The 19,075-nt window shown below is 50.7% G+C and overlaps 1 protein-coding gene across 1 annotated transcript in view; it reads left to right on the forward strand.

Annotated features, from left to right (window-relative positions):
- The window catches only part of MYH10 (myosin heavy chain 10), an 84,629-nt gene extending 66,901 nt beyond the window's left edge, over positions 1 to 17,728 (forward strand). The window contains exons 24-41 of the mRNA XM_079323128.1: positions 311 to 434; positions 2,677 to 2,848; positions 3,579 to 3,791; positions 3,892 to 4,036; positions 5,096 to 5,302; positions 6,273 to 6,377; positions 7,374 to 7,526; positions 7,828 to 8,076; positions 8,614 to 8,826; positions 9,537 to 9,749; positions 10,842 to 11,003; positions 11,610 to 11,738; positions 12,835 to 12,923; positions 13,218 to 13,341; positions 13,425 to 13,633; positions 14,375 to 14,483; positions 14,747 to 14,919; positions 16,153 to 17,728. Of these exons, the coding sequence (XP_079179254.1) occupies positions 311 to 434; positions 2,677 to 2,848; positions 3,579 to 3,791; positions 3,892 to 4,036; positions 5,096 to 5,302; positions 6,273 to 6,377; positions 7,374 to 7,526; positions 7,828 to 8,076; positions 8,614 to 8,826; positions 9,537 to 9,749; positions 10,842 to 11,003; positions 11,610 to 11,738; positions 12,835 to 12,923; positions 13,218 to 13,341; positions 13,425 to 13,633; positions 14,375 to 14,483; positions 14,747 to 14,919; positions 16,153 to 16,297 (2,934 nt within the window). The 3' untranslated portion in view covers positions 16,298 to 17,728. The remainder of the gene's footprint in view (positions 1 to 310; positions 435 to 2,676; positions 2,849 to 3,578; positions 3,792 to 3,891; positions 4,037 to 5,095; positions 5,303 to 6,272; positions 6,378 to 7,373; positions 7,527 to 7,827; positions 8,077 to 8,613; positions 8,827 to 9,536; positions 9,750 to 10,841; positions 11,004 to 11,609; positions 11,739 to 12,834; positions 12,924 to 13,217; positions 13,342 to 13,424; positions 13,634 to 14,374; positions 14,484 to 14,746; positions 14,920 to 16,152) is intronic.
- Positions 17,729 to 19,075: the final 1,347 nt, after the last annotated feature.

The following is a 19,075-nucleotide window of genomic DNA, read 5'->3' on the forward strand; positions in this document are numbered from 1 at the left end:
CCCAGTTTCATGACTCTCCCAAATCTTAGAGCTGGAAAAATTGTTTGTAGCACTGTTCTCTGCAAACAGATTTCCAATGCTGTCCTAAAGCCAGGCCTGCTGTGTGAATTCTATCTTGGAAAAGAAGTGTTCATGTTTCCAAACAATTCCAATTTATCCTTCACATTGACAATCACTTGAAATGAAACAAAACCTGAATATTGTGCTCTGTGACACACCTCTGTGGGTTTTGTACATTCCTTTATTTGCATTGCTTAGGAACTCCTGAAGTTGTGTTTAAGTTCATTTTCCTCCCCTTCCTCCTCCCCAGGAAAAGAAGCTGATGGAGGATCGGATTGCTGAATGCTCTTCTCAGCTGGCTGAAGAAGAAGAAAAAGCCAAAAACTTGGCCAAACTGAAGAACAAGCAGGAAATGATGATCACTGATTTGGAAGGTTTGTTGTGCCTGGAGTGGCTTGGGAAGAGGCTGGAGCTGCTGGCAGGAGGGAATGGATCATTTGGGCCAGGGCTGCAGTGTCTGCTCAGCCTGTGCAGTGTAACCTGAGCTGGGGATACTCCTGAGGGAAATTTGTGTCTCTTGCAAAGCTTGCTGCATCTGGCTGCTCAGTGTCTCTCCTTGAACTTGTCAGGTTTTCATTTCTGAGAATCCATTTCCTTCATAGACACACTCAGAAATTCCTGCTGCTGCCTGTGGTGATTTGCACCAAGGGAAAACATACTGGCACCTGGGAAGTTTCTCCCACTTTTCTCTTAACACCAGAGCAGTGTATTCCTGCAGGAATGGCAGCAGGCACTCTTCAGGCTTCCAGGATTGTTTTTCAATAAGAAAATCTCAATTGTTTTGCTTTTCTTAGTATTTGTCTTCATTATATTTATAGATATATTTTATTTTATTTTATAGGGCTTTATTTTTATTGAGCAGCCTGGTCTGGTGGAAGGTATCCTGCCCAAGGCAGGGGGTTGGAATGAGCTGAGCTTTAAGGTCTCTTCCAACTCAAACCATTCCATGATTCCATCTAAAATATTCCATTCCTTTAGCCATTTATTTCTGATTCTTTTGCCAATGTTGTCACAAGTTAAACCTGCTCCACATGCAACCTTTCTTGATTTTATGTTGATTTTTAAAAATTACTATAGATACTGTGCAACATCAATGAGCTGCCAAGTCAAAGTTGCAAAATAATAGAGAAAGTTGTTCACTGTGCCCTAATTTGGGAATATTTCTTACACTTGGTGTATTGTGGCCTGTCTTGCTGCATATTTTCAAGCTGATGTGCTTCTGGAAGAATATCAGAGTTTTACCTTATCTGTGTAGGAAGGTACTGAACTAACAGAGGTAGCAGTGATGGATGAATCTTGTCTTTAACAGTTGCATTCAGAAACTTTAAGATGGGTCTAAGTAAGTTTTACTCACTGGAAAATAATGCTGGAGTAGCTCTTTGCTTAAATCAGGACTAGGAACTTGACAGATGGGTTTGGTTACAGAGCCAAGACTGATGACCTTAGAAGTGGAAATTAAAGCTTATATTCAAGACATGCAATTTCTTGGCTTGGAAAGCAGAGTAAAATGATATTTACTCTTGGAGATGATTCAAGAAGCCATTAAGGTCTCTGCTAGAGTCTTGGCACTGCTAGGCACTGATATTTGGGGGAAAAAAATTTATTCAGTTTGCTGTGAACTTTCTCAATTACAAAATTGGGTCTTGTGACACTGCTGTAACTGTCACTCACCAGGAACTCCATGTAAAAACAGAGGGAAAAGTACAATTCTTTTGGAATGTGAGCCTGTTTGGAGAAAAGCAGTGTTACTTTAGGTTGTCTGGAAAATCCCAAATAGCCCAGGGTGGCTCTGAGGTGATTCTTGACCATGGCTCCCTTTCCATGTGGAAGATCCTGCTCCAGAAGGGGTTTGGGAAGGGTGTGAGGGAAATCTCTGCACTGAGGATCCACAAAGTATTGACCAAGTCTAATAACTCCTGCTTAGAATTCTAAATTTGTGCCAGTGCCTTTAGAACTGTGCTAAGGCTCTGCTCAGCAAAACCTTCTGGGGCTGAGATGTGTTCCACAGCCAGGATCTGCCTTGCTTCTGCCACAGGCAGGATGTCTTGGTGCCAGCTGAGTGTCTTTGATTGCACTGGCCCTGCTCATGTCCCAAAGAATTCCTCAGGACTGGAGCATCCAGCTACACAGTCAGTTACTGGGAGGGAGCTCTCTAAATACTGATGGGATGGGATTAAACAGCACAGATACTTGTAAAATGGTTCATTCCTGTTTACTTTAAGCTATGCCACTTTCCAACAGACTTTTTGAAGTCTGGCCTAGCCCTTCCAAAGCCATGCAAGCCAGCATTTGTTCCAGTCCACAGTTTATCTTCTTTTCTGAGTGCTGATGTCTGTGATTATCTGGCCCAGCAGTTCAAGCTCCTGTGTTAGATCTCCTTATTGTCTACCAAGATGTTTCTGTTGCCTCATCTCAAACTATTCACAGTTGTCAGAGACTTTTCCCTGACTTTCTGGCTAAGTCATGCAGTTCTCCTTTGCTGCTTCATTTTTCTGCAGACTGGAGAAAGAATTGAGGCAGCATAAATAAAACTTCCCACCCCTCCTGCCACCCCAAACTCCCTGAGGGTGACAAGAGGAACAATTCAACAGGAATTTAATTCTTTGCTTCCTTTAGAACGCCTGAAAAAGGAGGAGAAGACTCGTCAAGAGTTAGAAAAAGCTAAAAGAAAACTGGATGGGGAAACCACAGACCTGCAGGACCAAATAGCTGAGCTGCAAGCCCAGATTGAGGAGCTGAAGATCCAGCTGGCCAAGAAAGAGGAGGAGCTGCAGACTGCTGTGGCCAGGTCAGTGTGGGACAAAGCTGCTCCCCAAACTGAGTTTCACCTGGCTGCAGTCAGAGCTGGGATTGCTGCAGCTGCAGCCACTGCTGGAGCAGCCCTGGGCTGTGCACAGACATGGAAACTGAGAGGAACTCGGGGATCCCTCAGCATCCTTGCTCTCCAAACCTTCATGTGGTATAACAGTGTTTGGGCTCTGGAAGGTTTTTTTAATCTCCCAAAATTCAGCCTCAGGAGGGAAAAATGTGTATTTCTCAGTGGGTCTTAAAGTGCTGGGCAGGACAGACTTTATCTAGGTTTGTGTGATTCTCCTGCAGTCCCATGTTATGCTGAACACCATCTGGATTTTTGAAGTATGATTTTGCAGGAAGAGAAAATTCTACAGATGGAGCATTTCTGGGGCAGTGTTGAGATCTACAGAACTGGAGTACTTGACTGTAAACTAAAGTTTGATAATTCTGATAGTGTACCTTGGTTTTAGGTTTTATCTGTGGTATCTTTCATCCATCCCTGGAAGTGTCCAGGTTGGACAGGGCTTGGAGACACCTGGGATAGTGGAAGGTGTCCCTGCTCATGGAAGGAATGGGAATTTGATTATATTTTAGGTCCTTTCCATTCTATAAAAATTTATATTTATTTTATTCTAGTGGAAAAGTTAAGGTGTTTTTGTAGATAATTGAAGGATGGTTTTAAGAGGAGGTGAAATCCCATTCACTGTGGTGCCTCTGTTTGACAGAGGGGATGAGGAAGCAGTTCAGAAGAACAATGCCCTGAAAGTGATCAGGGAGCTGCAGGCTCAGATTGCAGAGCTGCAGGAGGATCTGGAGTCTGAGAAGGCATCACGGAACAAGGCAGAAAAGCAGAAAAGGGATCTCAGTGAGGAGCTGGAGGCTTTAAAAACTGAACTGGAAGATACTTTGGACACCACTGCAGCACAGCAGGAGCTGAGGTAGGATCATGGTTTGGGTAAAAAAGCACCATTGACATTCATCTTTGATTTAGAAAAACTGAAATGTTGATTTTTTGATGACCCTTTTTGATTCCTCCAGGACAAAGCGAGAGCAGGAGGTGGCTGAGCTGAAGAAAGCAATTGAGGAGGAAACCAAAAACCATGAAGCCCAGATCCAGGAGATCAGACAGAGGCATGCTACTGCCTTGGAGGAGCTCTCTGAACAGCTTGAACAGGCCAAAAGGGTGAGAAGAAAATGAACTTTCTGCTTCAGGGGTTTTATAAGAACCACAGGCAGCGTGGTTCCTTCCAGGATACCTGAGCTGAGGTTTTCCATCATCACAGAGCCAAGCTATCCTCTAAAAATCTGTCCAAATTGTTGATTTATCATGTTGGTTTGACAATATTGCAGCTTTTCAGCAGCACATCTGTGCTGTGTTCTCTGGTCACCAGCAGCAGAGGCACATGTGGATCACATGGGGCTCCTGTTCTTGTTCAGAAGGAACTTTTCCAAAAAAAGAAGTGTCAAGTTTTTGAAATTACAGCTGAGGTCATTCACAGATGTGTGTGGACAGTTCATATCCTGTGGTGATGTTTTTATGCATTGTGAATACTGCATAAGCTTCCTCAGTGTTCTAAATTAAGTGAGAAATGTAGTAGTTAAACTATGATTTTCACAAGCTTTATTCAGCTGAAAATCTCCTGCATATCTTCTCCTCCTTAGTCAATAAATATTCTCAATAAGAGCATGAAAAGATGGAAAAATACCCTGCAATCTGAAACAAAACTCCTGTGACAAGATGCTGTCAGCTCTGGTGATAAAGCAGGAATGACACTTAAACATCCCTTATGCCAATTATTGCTTTTTAAAGGCTTTTGACAAATGTCAGTGCAGTGCTGAGAATTGCTTTGTGCTGCACTTCCAGGCTGCTCTGCCTGCTCAAATCAGGGCAGCTTTGGTTCATATCTTCCCTTTTATTTCTGTGAGATGAGCCATGCTGATCTGTTAATGGGCACATTCCTTCCTCCTTGCAGTGCTACCAAAACACTCATTTCCAGTGCTGCCATCCCAGATCCTGCCTCTGCTGCTCCTCACTGTTACCTGTGCTGCTGTGAGAGAACACCCTGAGCTGCCTCAGCCCTGACCTGACACACACAGTGTTACACAGCAGCATTTTCATCACTCCCTGCTCACATCCTGCTGAGCACCTGGCACTCTGAACATGGAAACCTGATCTGCAGAATCGTTTTAACAGAAAATACCTGCAGCAAAGAGTTGAACTTCTTTCTTTTTTCTTTACCAGTTCAAAGCAAACCTTGAGAAGAACAAGCAAGGCTTGGAGTCTGACAACAAGGAGCTGGCCTGTGAGGTGAAGGTGCTGCAGCAGGTCAAGGCAGAGTCTGAGCACAAGAGGAAGAAACTCGATGCTCAGGTGCAGGAGCTGACTGCAAAGGTGTCAGAAGGGGAGAGGCTGAGGGTGGAGCTGGCAGAGAAGGCCAACAAGCTGCAGGTAAGGCTCTGCAAGAAATCCTGGAAAACAGGCAAGGAACTCAAAGTTGTAACCGTGAGCAGAAATGTGGCTGATGTGGGAGGTGACCTCAGCAAGGGCTGTCATGGACTTGGGAGCCCCAAAGTGGTGATGTGCCTCAGGTGGGGAGGGCTGGACAGCTGTGACATCAATCCTGAACATCCTGGGCTGTGGGAGAGTTCCAGTGGCTTGGAAGGATCTGCCTTCCATCCTGGAGAGCAAATCCTGCAGAGAGCTCTGCACATCCAGCTGCAATACAGGTTTTTGGCTTGGCTGTGGGATTGAGTAGGTTGGGCTGAGCTTTTCCACAGGGATGAGCAAAAATGGAGGGTAGCCACAGGTTTGCTTTGGTGCTCCAAGCTGGGACCTGGCAGGGAGGGGTTGCAAGCACAGGCCCATTTTTCTGGGAAATGGAGCAAACGGGCAAAATACAGCCATAGCTGAATTCTGAACAGCAATGAGGACTTCAGGTAAATCCAGCTGAAGCACTTCCAAAAGGGAATGGCCCAGGTCTCTGGAGGAAGCTGTCAGGCTGTCTCTCTATATAAAAGTGGTGCAGCCCAAAATAATGAGTGGCACCTGGCAGTAACCTTTTCTCTTGCAGTGAAGCTTCAGACCCAGCTGCCAGCCTGATGATCTCTGAATTAATGCTTCCATGAAATATATAGTCCTAGAATTAAAAACAGCATTAAAGTGTGAATGCAGGGATCAGAGTAAAGTGCTGAATATCAGAGCTCTATAGCCTAACTCTTGTTTTGTTACTGCACTTCAGGACTGACATTCCACTTCCATTCTGTAGCCAAACTTCAATGGTTTTAGCTCCTTGTCTCTCTCTGTTGGGCTCTGTTTCTGTCTTGCCATAGCTGGAATTTGCTGAGGTTTTGTGCTGTGCAGCTCCAGCCCCCGGTGGGATTTGGGCTGTGCTGTTACCTTTGGGCTCTTTGCTTTGCAGAATGAGCTGGACAATGTCTCCAGTCTGCTGGAGGAGGCAGAGAAGAAAGGCATCAAGTTTGCCAAGGATGCAGCCAGTTTGGAATCTCAGCTTCAGGATACACAGGTATGTGTGCAGCAAAGCTGAGCTTGGCACTGGAGCTCTGCTCCTCAGGGAAATGCTGACTGCTAGCAGAAAATACATTTTCATTCATGCTTTGGAAAGTCCCCTGGGTAGAAGCTGAATTTCCTGTTCAGTCCAGTGAAATGGGAGGGATTGGGATGGCTCAGCTACATGGGGAACCAAGTTTTCATTATTTGAGCCTCACTGCCTGATAGTTGCTAGTTCTGTTTTATGTCTATGTCTCTGAGGGACATAAGAATCAAATAAAAAAACCCTTTCCAGGCAGAATTTAATGTCAATATCTTTAGGATGTATGAGGAATAATATCCTGTCTTCTACTGATAGCTTCAAATTCTTACTGAAGTTCAAATTGCCAGGTTTTGGTTCTTAATGAAGGAATTGCAGCTTTCTGCAGATATTCATCACTTCAATATATTTTCTCTTTCCTGTATTAAAGTTCTCAGGGTGACCACTTAACTCTGAATGGTGTTAATCACAACTGGAGGGGTTTCAGGGAGCAGGATGGGGGAGAGGGGTGAGATGGGGATTACACCTGTCATTACTTTGTTATGACAGAAGTTCCCACCTTTAAAGTGACCTTTATATTTAAACAGTGCAGAAAAGAGAAGCATGCTGCCATTGCAGGATTTGCTGCTGCATGTTCTTCCCAGGTGGTTTAAAATAGGTGATCTATTCTTGTCTGCAAAAAGAAAAAATACATTTTGAAGGTGACTTCTCTGCTAGTCCCTTGAAAGATGGAAAAGTATCATCCATTAACTTCTAGAACATTCTGGCATGGGTTCCCTGAGCAGAAACATGTTTTATGAAGGTTTAAGTGTGCCCAAAATGAATGATCAGTGACTTTTTGAAAACCCAAATAACATGTCTTCACAAAGCATGTCCTTGTCCCAAAATCGGAGGGAAAAATAAACCTGGAACTCTCCATGTGGAGTTGTGGGTTTGAGAGCACACTCAGCTCTGCCCATGCCTGTGTTCCAGGAGCTGCTCCAGGAGGAAACCCGCCAGAAGCTCAACCTCAGCAGCAGGATAAGGCAGCTGGAGGAGGAGAAGAACAACCTGCAAGAGCAGCAGGAGGAGGAAGAGGAGGCCAGGAAGAACCTGGAGAAGCAGATGCTGGCCTTGCAGGCCCAGGTGAGCTGCTGTGAGTGGCAGCACTTGTGTGAGGAGCTGTCCCACACTGGTGTCCCAGAGCTTTGGGGAGCACATCACAGAACTTCCACAGGTGCTGGAGCAGATTATGGAATAAAGTTTCCTGTGGCTTTTCTCCACTGCAGTCATGTGTACACTGACCTGCTCAGACCCTGAGAAATCCCAGTTTTTGTGTTCCCCTAGCTCACAGTAACATCTGTTCCTGCTTTTGCACTTTGCCCTGCGTGCCTTTCCCCCACTTGGGATGCGCTAGGGGACTTCACTTGCTTTTCCTGAATTTCAGCTGGCTGAGGCCAAGAAGAAGGTGGATGATGACTTGGGAACCATTGAAGGCCTGGAGGAGACCAAGAAGAAGCTGCTGAAGGACATGGAGTCCCTAAGCCAGCGCCTGGAGGAGAAAGCTCTGGCTTATGACAAACTGGAGAAGACCAAGAACCGCTTGCAGCAGGAGCTGGATGACCTGATGGTGGATCTGGATCACCAGCGCCAGATTGTCTCCAACCTGGAGAAAAAGCAGAAGAAGTTTGATCAGGTACTCCAGTCTCCTGTCATCTCCCTGCTTTTTAGGATTTTTAAATGACATCTTGTTGTTGTTGTTGCTGAGCCTTTTGTAAAGAAGGGTCTGACTGGTGTGCTGTGGTTGATAAAATCTGTGAGCAGCTGGCCTTTGTTAGGAACTTGTCACTCCCAGTTCTGTGAGCCAAATGCCATCTCTGAGGCTGGTTAGATCCAATAATCAGCTCTTCGTATAGAAAAAGAGAACTATGCTGGAACAAAAACTTCAGAGTTTTATTGTAATCCCTCAAGGTAGACTAAAAAAAGGATCTGAAGAGTGGAAGGTGGAAATTGTATGAAACCTGAGTCTTGATGAGTGGCTTGCTTTCCTCCCTTCATCCCAGAGGAGCTGTAGCTGCTCTCTTAGTGGCACTTTGATCACCACTGAGGGACCAGACAGCTCCTGGAGGCCAGTTAAACTCAGAGCATGCACCAGTTCCTGAATAAAACACCTGAGGCAGGAAGGACCTGACAGTGGAGCTCAAGAGGTGCATTAATTGTTCCTTGTGTTCAGATGCTGGCAGAAGAAAAGAACATTTCTGCCAGGTATGCAGAGGAGCGGGACCGTGCCGAGGCAGAGGCGAGGGAGAAGGAAACCAAAGCCCTGTCCCTGGCCCGGGCCCTGGAGGAGGCCCTGGAGGCCAAGGAGGAATTTGAAAGGCAGAACAAGCAGCTGCGTGCAGATATGGAGGACTTGATGAGCTCCAAAGATGATGTGGGCAAAAATGTGAGTATGGTTCCACAGCCTGTTTGTTAGGGAATAACAGGGAGAATCCCTGGCTGTGCACAAGAACAGAACTTTCTGAAGCTCACCCACAATGCTGGAGGAATCAATGCCCAGCATAAGGGGGAGATCCTTGTTAACATCAGGCCTCTTCCAAAGCTGTGTGCTCACCCTCATGGAGATCCCAGGCACCAGTTTTATACTTTTGGATCAATGGAGGTGGGACTGCAGTCAGATAGAACTGGGTATGTGTTGCAGCTGTGATAGATGGGGCAGCCACACCCAGCATTTTTGTGTTGTTGGGTGCATTTTTTGTGTGGAAATGAGGGATAATGAGGATTTCTGTTCCCTTTAGTCAAGCTGAGTTGCAGGACATGGTTGAACCAAAGGCAGAGCAGAACTGTGATCCTGCAGTGTCCTCCCTGCTGCACCCAGCTGAGGCTGCAGCACAAGCCCCCTGCCCTTCCCTGATGGTGTTTGCTGTGTCACCCTGTCCCAGCCCCACATCACAAGAACCAGATTTCCCCTTCTGCCAGGCCTGGGTGAGGGGAGTGGGGCTGCACTGACACCCTGGGGCCTCTGCTGCAGCCCAGAGCTGCTGCTCTGCCTGTTCAGTGCCAGTGTCACCAGTGCAGTCCCTGAGCTGCCCTGCTGTCAGAGCTGCTGCTGGGAGGCCCCTGAAGGACAGGCTCTGAGCAGGGTTTGTGCCTTAGGTCCACGAGCTGGAGAAATCCAAGAGAACCCTGGAGCAGCAGGTGGAGGAGATGAGGACTCAGCTGGAGGAGCTGGAAGATGAACTGCAGGCCACAGAAGATGCCAAACTGCGTCTGGAGGTGAACATGCAGGCCATGAAAGCCCAGTTTGACAGAGATCTGCAGGCCAGAGATGAGCAGAATGAGGAGAAGAAGAGGATGCTGGTGAAACAAGTACGTCTGTTTTACTTTGTGCTGTAGTCAGAAGGGGAGGAAGGTCTCCTGCCAGAATTCTGGGTCTCTGTGCTACCAGAAATTAAACCTCTATTCTTAAAGATTCTCTCTATGGAAACCCCAAACCATACAGTAGTTCTGGCCACTGTCACCAGGCAGTGTCAGGTGCTGCTGGTGACATCCTAAACCACTCCAGGAGGTTTGGCTGTAGCTGCCTGGGTGTATTCCCAGGACAGGGATATCTCAGTTGCATTTTCAAGCCCATCCTATTTGATGTCCAGGAACAAATCCATGGATGTTGAGGTAGACTTTTAAATTAAGTGAACAGTTTCCTAAATGCAGATCATGGTAGAACTTCCAGGTTTGTCAGACTTGGGGATTCTGGGAACACAGGGATCAGAAGAGCCTCAAGAAATGCCTTTAGAGGATCATGCTTGGTTCTAAATTAACATTAAGTGTTAATTAGGCCAATATTTCAAGATTTATCCCAAAGAAAACAAAAACTGAGAATCACCAGAGTAGAGATATTTTAGGAATAAACCTGGCCTGCAGGGTTTGGAAGGTCACTGCAGTACCAAGTTTCTGTTATCTGAACTGGGCAAGAGCTCCTGACCTTGCACTGGGAGGGAGATTTGCTTCGAAACAAAATATTCTTTCATGTTGGTAACCTGTGGCATTTCTGGCTCAGTTTATTTTTGCATAGGTTTGGCTCAGTCCATGTTGCCTGGCTGTTCACATACCCTTGTTTTGCTTTGGGAAAAGAAGTTTTTGGTGTATAAATGCCAGTAACAGTCTGTTCAAAGGGAATGGTTTCATTGTTTTCTAGAGACAGTGAGGTGATTCTACTCCTTATTTTCCATCAGAGTTAGTGACATCTGCCCTGGAGCCATCCCCAGGGCTGGGAGTGGTGGGCAGGGGCTGAAATGGAAATGCTCCAGATGCCAAGTTCTTCCCTGGGATCTCCCTTTTGCTCGGTGCAAATCCATGTGGGATTTGGCCTTGCCTTGCCCCGAGCTGCCCTTGCAGAGCCTTTTCCCCTGGGAGGGGCCCTGGCAGCCGGGCTGGCTGCAGGGCTGAGCTGCCATCCTGCAGGTACGGGAGCTGGAGGCTGAGCTGGAGGACGAGCGCAAGCAGCGGGCGCTGGCCGTGGCGGCCAAGAAGAAACTGGAGATGGACCTGAAGGACCTGGAGGGGCAGATAGAGGCTGCCAACAAGGCTCGGGATGAAGCCATCAAACAGCTCAGGAAGCTCCAGGTAGGCACAGCTGCTCAGGGAAATGGGTTCTGTCCTGGGAGCTGCTTCCAGTCACTGCAGAGGAAGCTGAAGGCAGGAGGAGAATCAGACTTCACTGATGGGTCTGAGAGTGTCCAACCTGGATTTTTATCCTCTAGGCAAAACTCATCCTTTTATAGAATTGGCTTGGAAGGGACCATGAAGCTAATCTTGTTCCAAACTCCTCTGCCACAAAACCACTTCCCACATCCCTGGAGGAGTCCAAGGCCAAGTTGGACAGGACTTGGTGCAACCTGGGATAGTGGATAGTGTCCCTGCCCATGGCAGGGGTGGCACTGGTTGATAATTAAGGGGCCTTCCAGCTTAGGTCATTCTAAGATACCACTCTATAATTCTATGGAATGCTTGAAGCATTGGAATGTGATATTTCTGGCCAGGCATTGTGGGGTGGAAAGATGAGAAAAGAAAATCTTACAATTCAGAGGAACTGGAAATGACTTTAAGTGGAATGAAGCCACATTGGGAGAACAGCCTTATCTCTTAGGGGCTGAAATGCTTCAGAGCTGGAATGGCTCTTGTGATTGTCCTTGAGCAGCCTGGCTGTTCCTCACCCTGCTCTCCCTGCAGGCTCAGATGAAGGATTACCAGCGGGAGCTGGAAGAGGCCCGAGCGTCCAGGGATGAGATCTTTGCCCAGTCCAAAGAGAGTGAGAAGAAGCTCAAAAGTCTCGAAGCAGAAATACTCCAGCTCCAAGAGGTGAGATGGAAATCCAAGAGATTTGTTTTTCTTGTTTAGAGTAAGGCAAAAATGAGAGGGTGAAAAAAAGTGAAAAGCAATGTAGTGAGTTGAACAGAGAAATAGGAGCCAGGAGAACTCTGGTTTCTCTGCCCCAGGTCATCAGTGAGTCCTTAGAGCTTTGTAGGAGTCTGGAGTAGGAGTCTTCCTGGGTTGCAGGGAAACTTTGCTGCTGCTTAAAAATGTTTGAGGCTTCCCTGCAGTGTGCTGGGAGGTTCAGGGGTCTCTGAGAAGTGCAGTGCCCAGTGTCAGCACTGAAATGGGTTGTTAGGGTTTACACATTTACAATTCCCTCTCTGGTGCCCCAGTGGACCATTTGTGGTCCTTTCTCTAATGGCCATGTTTGCCCTCACTGTTACCAGTTCAAGTGAGAGCTCCAAGTCTTGCTGCACCTCTCATCTTCCAGTGTCCCTGTGGTGCCACAAGATCAGACACTGCAGGGTCCCTGTGCCTCTCCTGTCTGCTTCAGGCAGAGCTTGCAGCCCAGACTCACCACACTCTCTTGGAGCCTTCACAGGCACTGCTCCTGGCACTGCCTGGAGCTTCTCCAGGTGGACTTGAGTGGCCTTCAGACCTCAGTGTGGCACTTGTAGAGCATTTCATTGTCCTTAGGAAGTGCTTGAGGGTTTCTGCCACTTAATGCAGATTTATAATCAGAGGTTCAGTGCTGTGTGTGCTCTTGTGCTGAAGCTTTTTAATTTTTATTCTCTTCTTGTCTTCATGCTGAGAACTCTGAGAACCTAAAACATTTGCTTAATTTAGCACCTACTTTACACTGACTGCCTATCAGAGCTTGTGGCACAGTGGCTTCTCCTGCTGCTGACAGCTTGGGTGTTACTGATATTCACAGATTTTTTCCCTTGCCTTCTGTGGGGAGCATTTCAGGGAGAAGTAACTCCACTGCAGTCCTGGGGCAGGGAGGGAACACCCAGCTGTGTCCTGCTGGTTTATCCATTAAACCCCCAGGGATATGCCAGCAGCTGCCCGAGGCAGTTGGGAGGCTGGGCTCTGAGGAGCTGTGCCATTCCTGGGCTGCACTGCCTGTTTTCTCCCTCAGGAGTTCGCGGCGTCGGAGCGCGCGCGGCGGCACGCGGAGCAGGAGCGCGACGAGCTGGCAGACGAGATCGCCAACAGCGCCTCTGGCAAGTGAGTGCAGCCTGGGGCTGGGCCAGGGAGGGCAGGGATGGGTCAGGGAAAGATTCTTCCCCCAGAAGGTGCCCAGGGAATGGGCACGGCCCCGAGGCTGCCAGAGCTTCAGGAGCGTTTGGCCAGCGCTGCCAGGGATGGACAGGGTGGGATTGTTGGGGGGTCGGTGCAGGGACAGGGGCTAGGCTGGATGATCCTGGTGAGTCCCTTCCAGCTCAGGAGACTCCCTGATCCTAAGTGGCCTCCCCAGGAGCTCTGTTGGCTCTGGAGAGCCCTGACCCCTCCCCTGTGCAGGTCAGCACTGCTGGACGAGAAGCGCCGGCTGGAGGCTCGGATTGCCCAGCTGGAGGAGGAGCTGGAGGAGGAACAGAGCAACATGGAGCTGCTCAACGAGCGCTTCCGAAAGACCACGCTGCAGGTGAGCCAGGGGCAGCTGCTGCTGGCTGTGACCTCCTCAGAGGCTCTGGTGGCACTGAGTGACCCCTGTCCCCTCCCTGCCAGGTGGACACGCTCAACTCAGAGCTGGCCGGCGAGCGCAGCGCGGCCCAGAAGAGCGAGAACGCGCGGCAGCAGCTGGAGAGGCAGAACAAGGAGCTCAAGGCCAAGCTGCAGGAACTGGAGGGCTCTGTCAAGTCCAAATTCAAGGCAACAATTTCTACTCTAGAAGCCAAGATTGCACAGCTTGAAGAACAGCTCGAGCAGGAAGCCAAGTAAGGGGAACAGACCTGGTTGCCTGTGTGGGTTGAATGGCTGAAGGTTTCATGCTGGAAGTTTCTGAAGGGCCTTGGGTTTATTGTCTGGAGACTCCAGGGGATAAAACAGCAAGGCAGCTGTAGAGTAACTGGGCTTGGGAGTTGCAGAATGGATTTGCTTCCTGCCAGCTAGATAAACTCTGCAAGGTGTTGATGTCCATGAGGTGCTGCAGGAGTTTCCTGGGACAAGGTGAAATGTCCCCTTGAGACCCCTGGTTGCTTGGTTAGAAGAACAGCTTATGTGGGACAGCTTGAGATGAATCCTGTGCTCTCCAGAAACCTTTCTGCAGTGAATTATCCATCTGCCCTTCCAATCCGATTCTCAAAATTCACTTTTTTAGCTGCTTCCTCCCCCCATTTGCAGGTGGAGCTTGTCTTACCACCACCTCTGTCCTTTCTGTGCTCTGTAGGAGGATTGTGTTACTGGTTAAGCAGCAGCTTTAAAGCTGCTCTGTCCAATCTTGTGAAGGAATCCTCTGAGCCCTCTCTGTCCCATGCTTACATTGCCCCAGGGCTTTGTGCACTGAGAGCTGCACCCCTGCACCCCTGCATCGCAGCCAGCCCCTGGCATGTGAGTCAGTTCCATTGCTGTATCTGGCATGTTCAGAGAGCTCTGTCCCAGTTCCACCTTCAGGGGGGAAGATTTGCTGTTCCCAGCCCTGCAGCACTGGGACAGACAGTGGCTCTGGGCTGTTGCAGGGAACGAGCAGCTGCCAACAAGCTGGTGCGGCGCACGGAGAAGAAGCTGAAGGAGGTTTTCATGCAGGTGGAGGACGAGCGGCGCCACGCGGACCAGTACAAGGAGCAGGTGGGTGGGGGCTCAGTCAGACCCCCTTGGGGTGGGGAGGGCTTGTGAAGAGCAGCTGTAATGGGAAGGGAACATACAGTGGGATTAAACCAGCAGGGATTGTCCTGTGTGTGAGCTCTGCTGGCACGGGCTGCTCCCACCCTGCTCCCAGGGCCGGGAGCTCCGCCGTGTTCGGGGCTCTGGGCCGGAGCCTGCCCGGGGCTGTGCTGGCCCCAGTCAGGGGGTGCAGTCACTGGGTGACCCCAGTGCTGGGCTGCTTGCAGATGGAGAAGGCCAATGCCAGGATGAAGCAGCTGAAGCGGCAGCTGGAGGAGGCGGAGGAGGAGGCCACGCGCGCCAACGCGTCGCGGCGCAAACTGCAGCGCGAGCTGGACGATGCCACGGAGGCCAACGAGGGGCTGAGCCGGGAGGTCAGCACCCTCAAAAACAGGCTAAGGTCAGTGCACTGGGTGACTGGGACTGGGGTGGCCCACAGACCCTCCCTGGGACATCATCCGTGGGGAACAACCCACTGGGAACTCCTGGGATTAGGGAATGGCTCGAACTAGAGCCTGGTGATGACAACAGGGAAGCTGCCAGATATTCCACAGGGATATTCCTGACAGCTCTTGGGCTCAGACTCCTCAGGGTTTACATTGGCAGGTTCCCTGGGCAGCCAGTTCAACCCAGCCATAGGTAAATGTGAGAGGAGGTAGCTCAGCTGTGCTTTCCAGTGACTGGTATTGACTGTTTTTCCTGGCCCTCACTTTTGGGAATGTTGCAGCAGTTTCCTTGGGAGCAGGTTTGTGGGATCCAGGTGTGTGCCAGGGACAGGAGGGACTCAGCAGGGGTGAGGCTCCTGCAGCCCATGAGCCACATTGAGGGGCACAGAGGGGCTCAGCCTGACTGGAGCTGAGCTGAGCTGAGCTGAGCTTTCCTGAGCAGCCTTGGAATTTTGTACAGAACTACTCTTGTCTGTGCTTGGTGCTCCTGCAGAGACAAACTTGAGACTTGCAAACTAAGGTGATGGTACAAACTAAGCAGGAATTCCAGAGTGCCAGAGGTGTTGGAGCTCAGGGTTCTGGCTCCTTGGGGAAGGGAGGAGGGTTTGAGAGCCTTGTGGGAAATATTCCTCCTGGCAGCCTGGGGCTGAGCTGCCCCATTCCCTCCTTGAGCAGGGAGGGAACCTGAAGGGAATTTGGACAAGGGATGGAGGGACAGGACACAGGGAATGGTTCCCATTGCCAGAGGGCAGGACTGGATGGGATATTGGGCAGGAATTGTTCCCTGGAGGGTGGGCAGCCCTAGCACAGCTGTGGCTGCCCCTGGATCCCTGGCAGTGCCCAAGGCCAGGCTGGACACTGGGGCTGGAGCAGCTGGGACAGTGGGAGGTGTCCCTGCCATGGCAGGGGTGGGATGGGCTGAGCTGTGAGACCCGCCCAGCCCAGCCCAGCCCAGCCCAGCCCAGCCCAGCCCAGCCCAGCCTAGCCTAGCCCAGCCCAGCCCAGCCCAGCCCAGCCCAGCCCAGCCCAGCCTAGCCCAGCCCAGCCCAGCGCAGCCCAGCCCAGCCTAGCCTAGCCCAGCCCAGCCCAGCCCAGCCCAGCCCAGCGCAGCCCAGCCCAGCCCAGCCCAGCCCAGCCCGGCCCTGCCTGCTCTGGCTGCCCGGGCCCTCACCCCACGCTGTTGGCAGGAGGGGAGGCCCCATCACCTTCTCCTCGAGCCGCTCGGGGCGGCGGCAGCTGCACATCGAGGGCGCCTCGCTGGAGCTGTCGGACGACGACGCCGAGAGCAAAGGCAGCGACGTGAACGAGGCTCCGGCCGCCCCCGCCGAGTAGCGCCGGCCCCGCCCGCATGCACAGACCTTGCAGCCGGCAGGAGCCCCTGCCCGCCCCGCCCCCGAACTGCCTTGGGGCCGGAACGCTGCCTTACGACCCTCGGCATGTGCTACAAGGTTCCTTATCATAGGTCAACCATGTCTTAAGGCTCTCCAGCCTCACCACACTGTACCCTGCTTCAGATATAGGTACAACTGCTTTTTTATATATAGTAAACAACCGGGATCGTCTCTGTTCAGTGCATCTCTTTTCCAGATACTCATTGTAAAGCCATTTTATAAAGTATCATGTGAAGGATGAAACTTTTTTTTATCAATCCAGAAGCGTCATTCCCAGCGGGTGGGTGGCCAGGCCAGGCCCTGGCCCTGGCTGTGCATGCCTTGTGTCCAGCAGCATCCTTCAGGCCGGGCTGGCATCAGTGAAGACCAAACCGCACCCGTTTGTTTCTTTTCTCCCAATTGTTGTGATCCGCACACGACCCCTGAGTGAACTGTGAAAAACGGCCTTGGGAAGTAGAGGGAAGTGTAGGGATGAGTGAGTAGTGTCCATTTTTATCCTGCAATCCCATTTGAAGTGTTCTCAGCACCTGCTCCATCCGTTCGTGTCCATGCAGTCCAGGCACACCGAGGTGGGTCCCGTCCCCTGCGTGCTCAGAGCCCTGCAGGCACCCGGGCTGGGAGAATGTGAACACCAGTGGGAAATAAACACACAGCACAGGCAAAACTAATTTATTAATGGGAGCCTGAGCCAGGCCACGGGAGCTCTGGGACCCCGGGGTCCTGTGGGGCTGGGGCTCGGGGCTCCCGCCCTGCATGGATGGATGTTGCCTGCCTACAGTTAACATGCCAGTGGATGTGAATCCTTTTTTTTTTTTTTCTGTTGTTGTTTTGTTGTTGGTTTTTTTTATTTTTGAGCAGTATTACAGTGAGTAGTTAGCGTTCTTTTTGTTTAAATAGCTGAAAACTGACATTACAGAAAGTGCCTTAGACACTACAGTACTAAGACAACGTTACATATATAATTTGCCTATATAACAATGATTTAATGTATTAATTTTGACTGTGCTTCATATCATGTACCTCTCTAGTCCAAGTGGTATTATTGATATTAGTGACAATGAATCAGTGTTAACTAGGAAACTTCCTCTGCCACATGCTCAAAACCCATGGATTTCCCTTTTTGGTTAAAAGCTTTAACATCTGTCGCAAAGGTTTTGTTGTGTGTGTTTGGATATTTTTAATCAAACTGGCTGTTGACCACCAGGCGTCTGACTGCAAATATCTTGTTTTCTTGTATACCCATATTTCTAGACAATGATTTTTGTAAGACAATAAATTTATTCATTATAGATGCGGCCGCCTGCTCTGTTTACTTACTGGAAGAGCTCTCCCGAGGCTGGCATAGACCTTAATAAACGAGATATGACTGGAAGCTGCCTTTTCCCTTCTTACTGTTTTGTTTGCTTGTTTTTTTTTTTTTTTTTTTTTTTCTTTTGTTTTGACCTAAATACAGCATCAATGGCTTGGTCCGAGCTGAGCCTTTGCCTTTGAATGCCACTGGCAGGGCCCAGCTGGAGCACAAAGAAACTCTGGGCTCTCATGCTGCACTCAGTGCTGTGGCACAGCCCCACTCCTGCCTTCAGCAAGGTCTGGGCTCCTGCCTGAACAGTTACATCCCCTATTTTGGGCTCTTGGGGTGCAGAACTTGCCCTGGAGCTTGGGCAGGCAGGAAAGGCCTGGGAGCTGCAGGAGCTGAGTGCAGCTTGTGGTTTGGTCTGGGACCAGGGTGAGCCCCCAGACAGGTGGGAGGGGAGGAGGGAGAGGGGAGTGGGTGAAAAGCCTGAGGCAATGAGGACACAGAGCAGGCACAGGGACTGACTGGGGGCTGTTGCCACCCTGGCCATAGGACCTGTGCTTCCAGGGGCCTGGCTTGAGGCTGGAGTCCCCAGCACTGGTACTGATCAGCCTGGGTCAGTCCTGGCATCTTTTCCTCCTTCCCTGCTGCGGAAGAGATGAGGGAGGGTTTTTCTTTGCCTGTGGCACGGCTGGAATGGGGGCAGGCCCTGTCCCTGTCAGACAGCCCGGGCTCAGCATGAGGCTGAGCTGGGGCTGGCAGGGTGAGGGAGGCTCTGGCAGGAGCTGGCAGTGAGTGCAGCCCCAGAGGAACAGGGTGGGCACAGCCCAGGGTGTCTGTGTGGGGCCAGAGCCCAGAGCTGGACACGGGCACAGCCCCAGAGCTGGACACTGGCACTTCCCCAGAGCTGGACACGGGCACTGCCCCATGGCTGGACACGGGCACTGCCCCAGGGCTGGACACGGGCACTGCCCCAGAGCTGGACACTGGCACTGCCCCAGGGCTGGACACTGGCACTGCCCCAGGGCTGGACACGGGCACTGCCCCATGGCTGGACACGGGCACTGCCCCATGGCTGGACACGGGCACAGCCCCAGAGCTGGACACTGGCACTGCCCCAGAGCTGGACACAGGCACTGCCCCATGGCTGGACACTGGCACTGCCCCATGGCTGGACACGGGCACTGCCCCAGAGCTGGACACTGGCACTGCCCCAGGGCTGGACACTGGCACTGCCCCAGGGCTGGACACGGGCACAGCCCCATGGCTGGACACGGGCACTGCCCCAGGGCTGGACACAGGCACTGCCCCATGGCTGGACATAGGCACTGCCCCAGGGCTGGACACGGGCACTGCCCCATGGCTGGACACGGGCACTGCCCCAGGGCTGGACACTGGCACTGCCCCAGAGCTGGACACTGGCAC

Source organism: Erithacus rubecula (genome assembly GCF_903797595.1).
Source record: "Erithacus rubecula genome assembly, chromosome: 20".
In the NCBI taxonomy this organism is placed as follows: Eukaryota; Metazoa; Chordata; class Aves; order Passeriformes; family Muscicapidae; genus Erithacus; species Erithacus rubecula.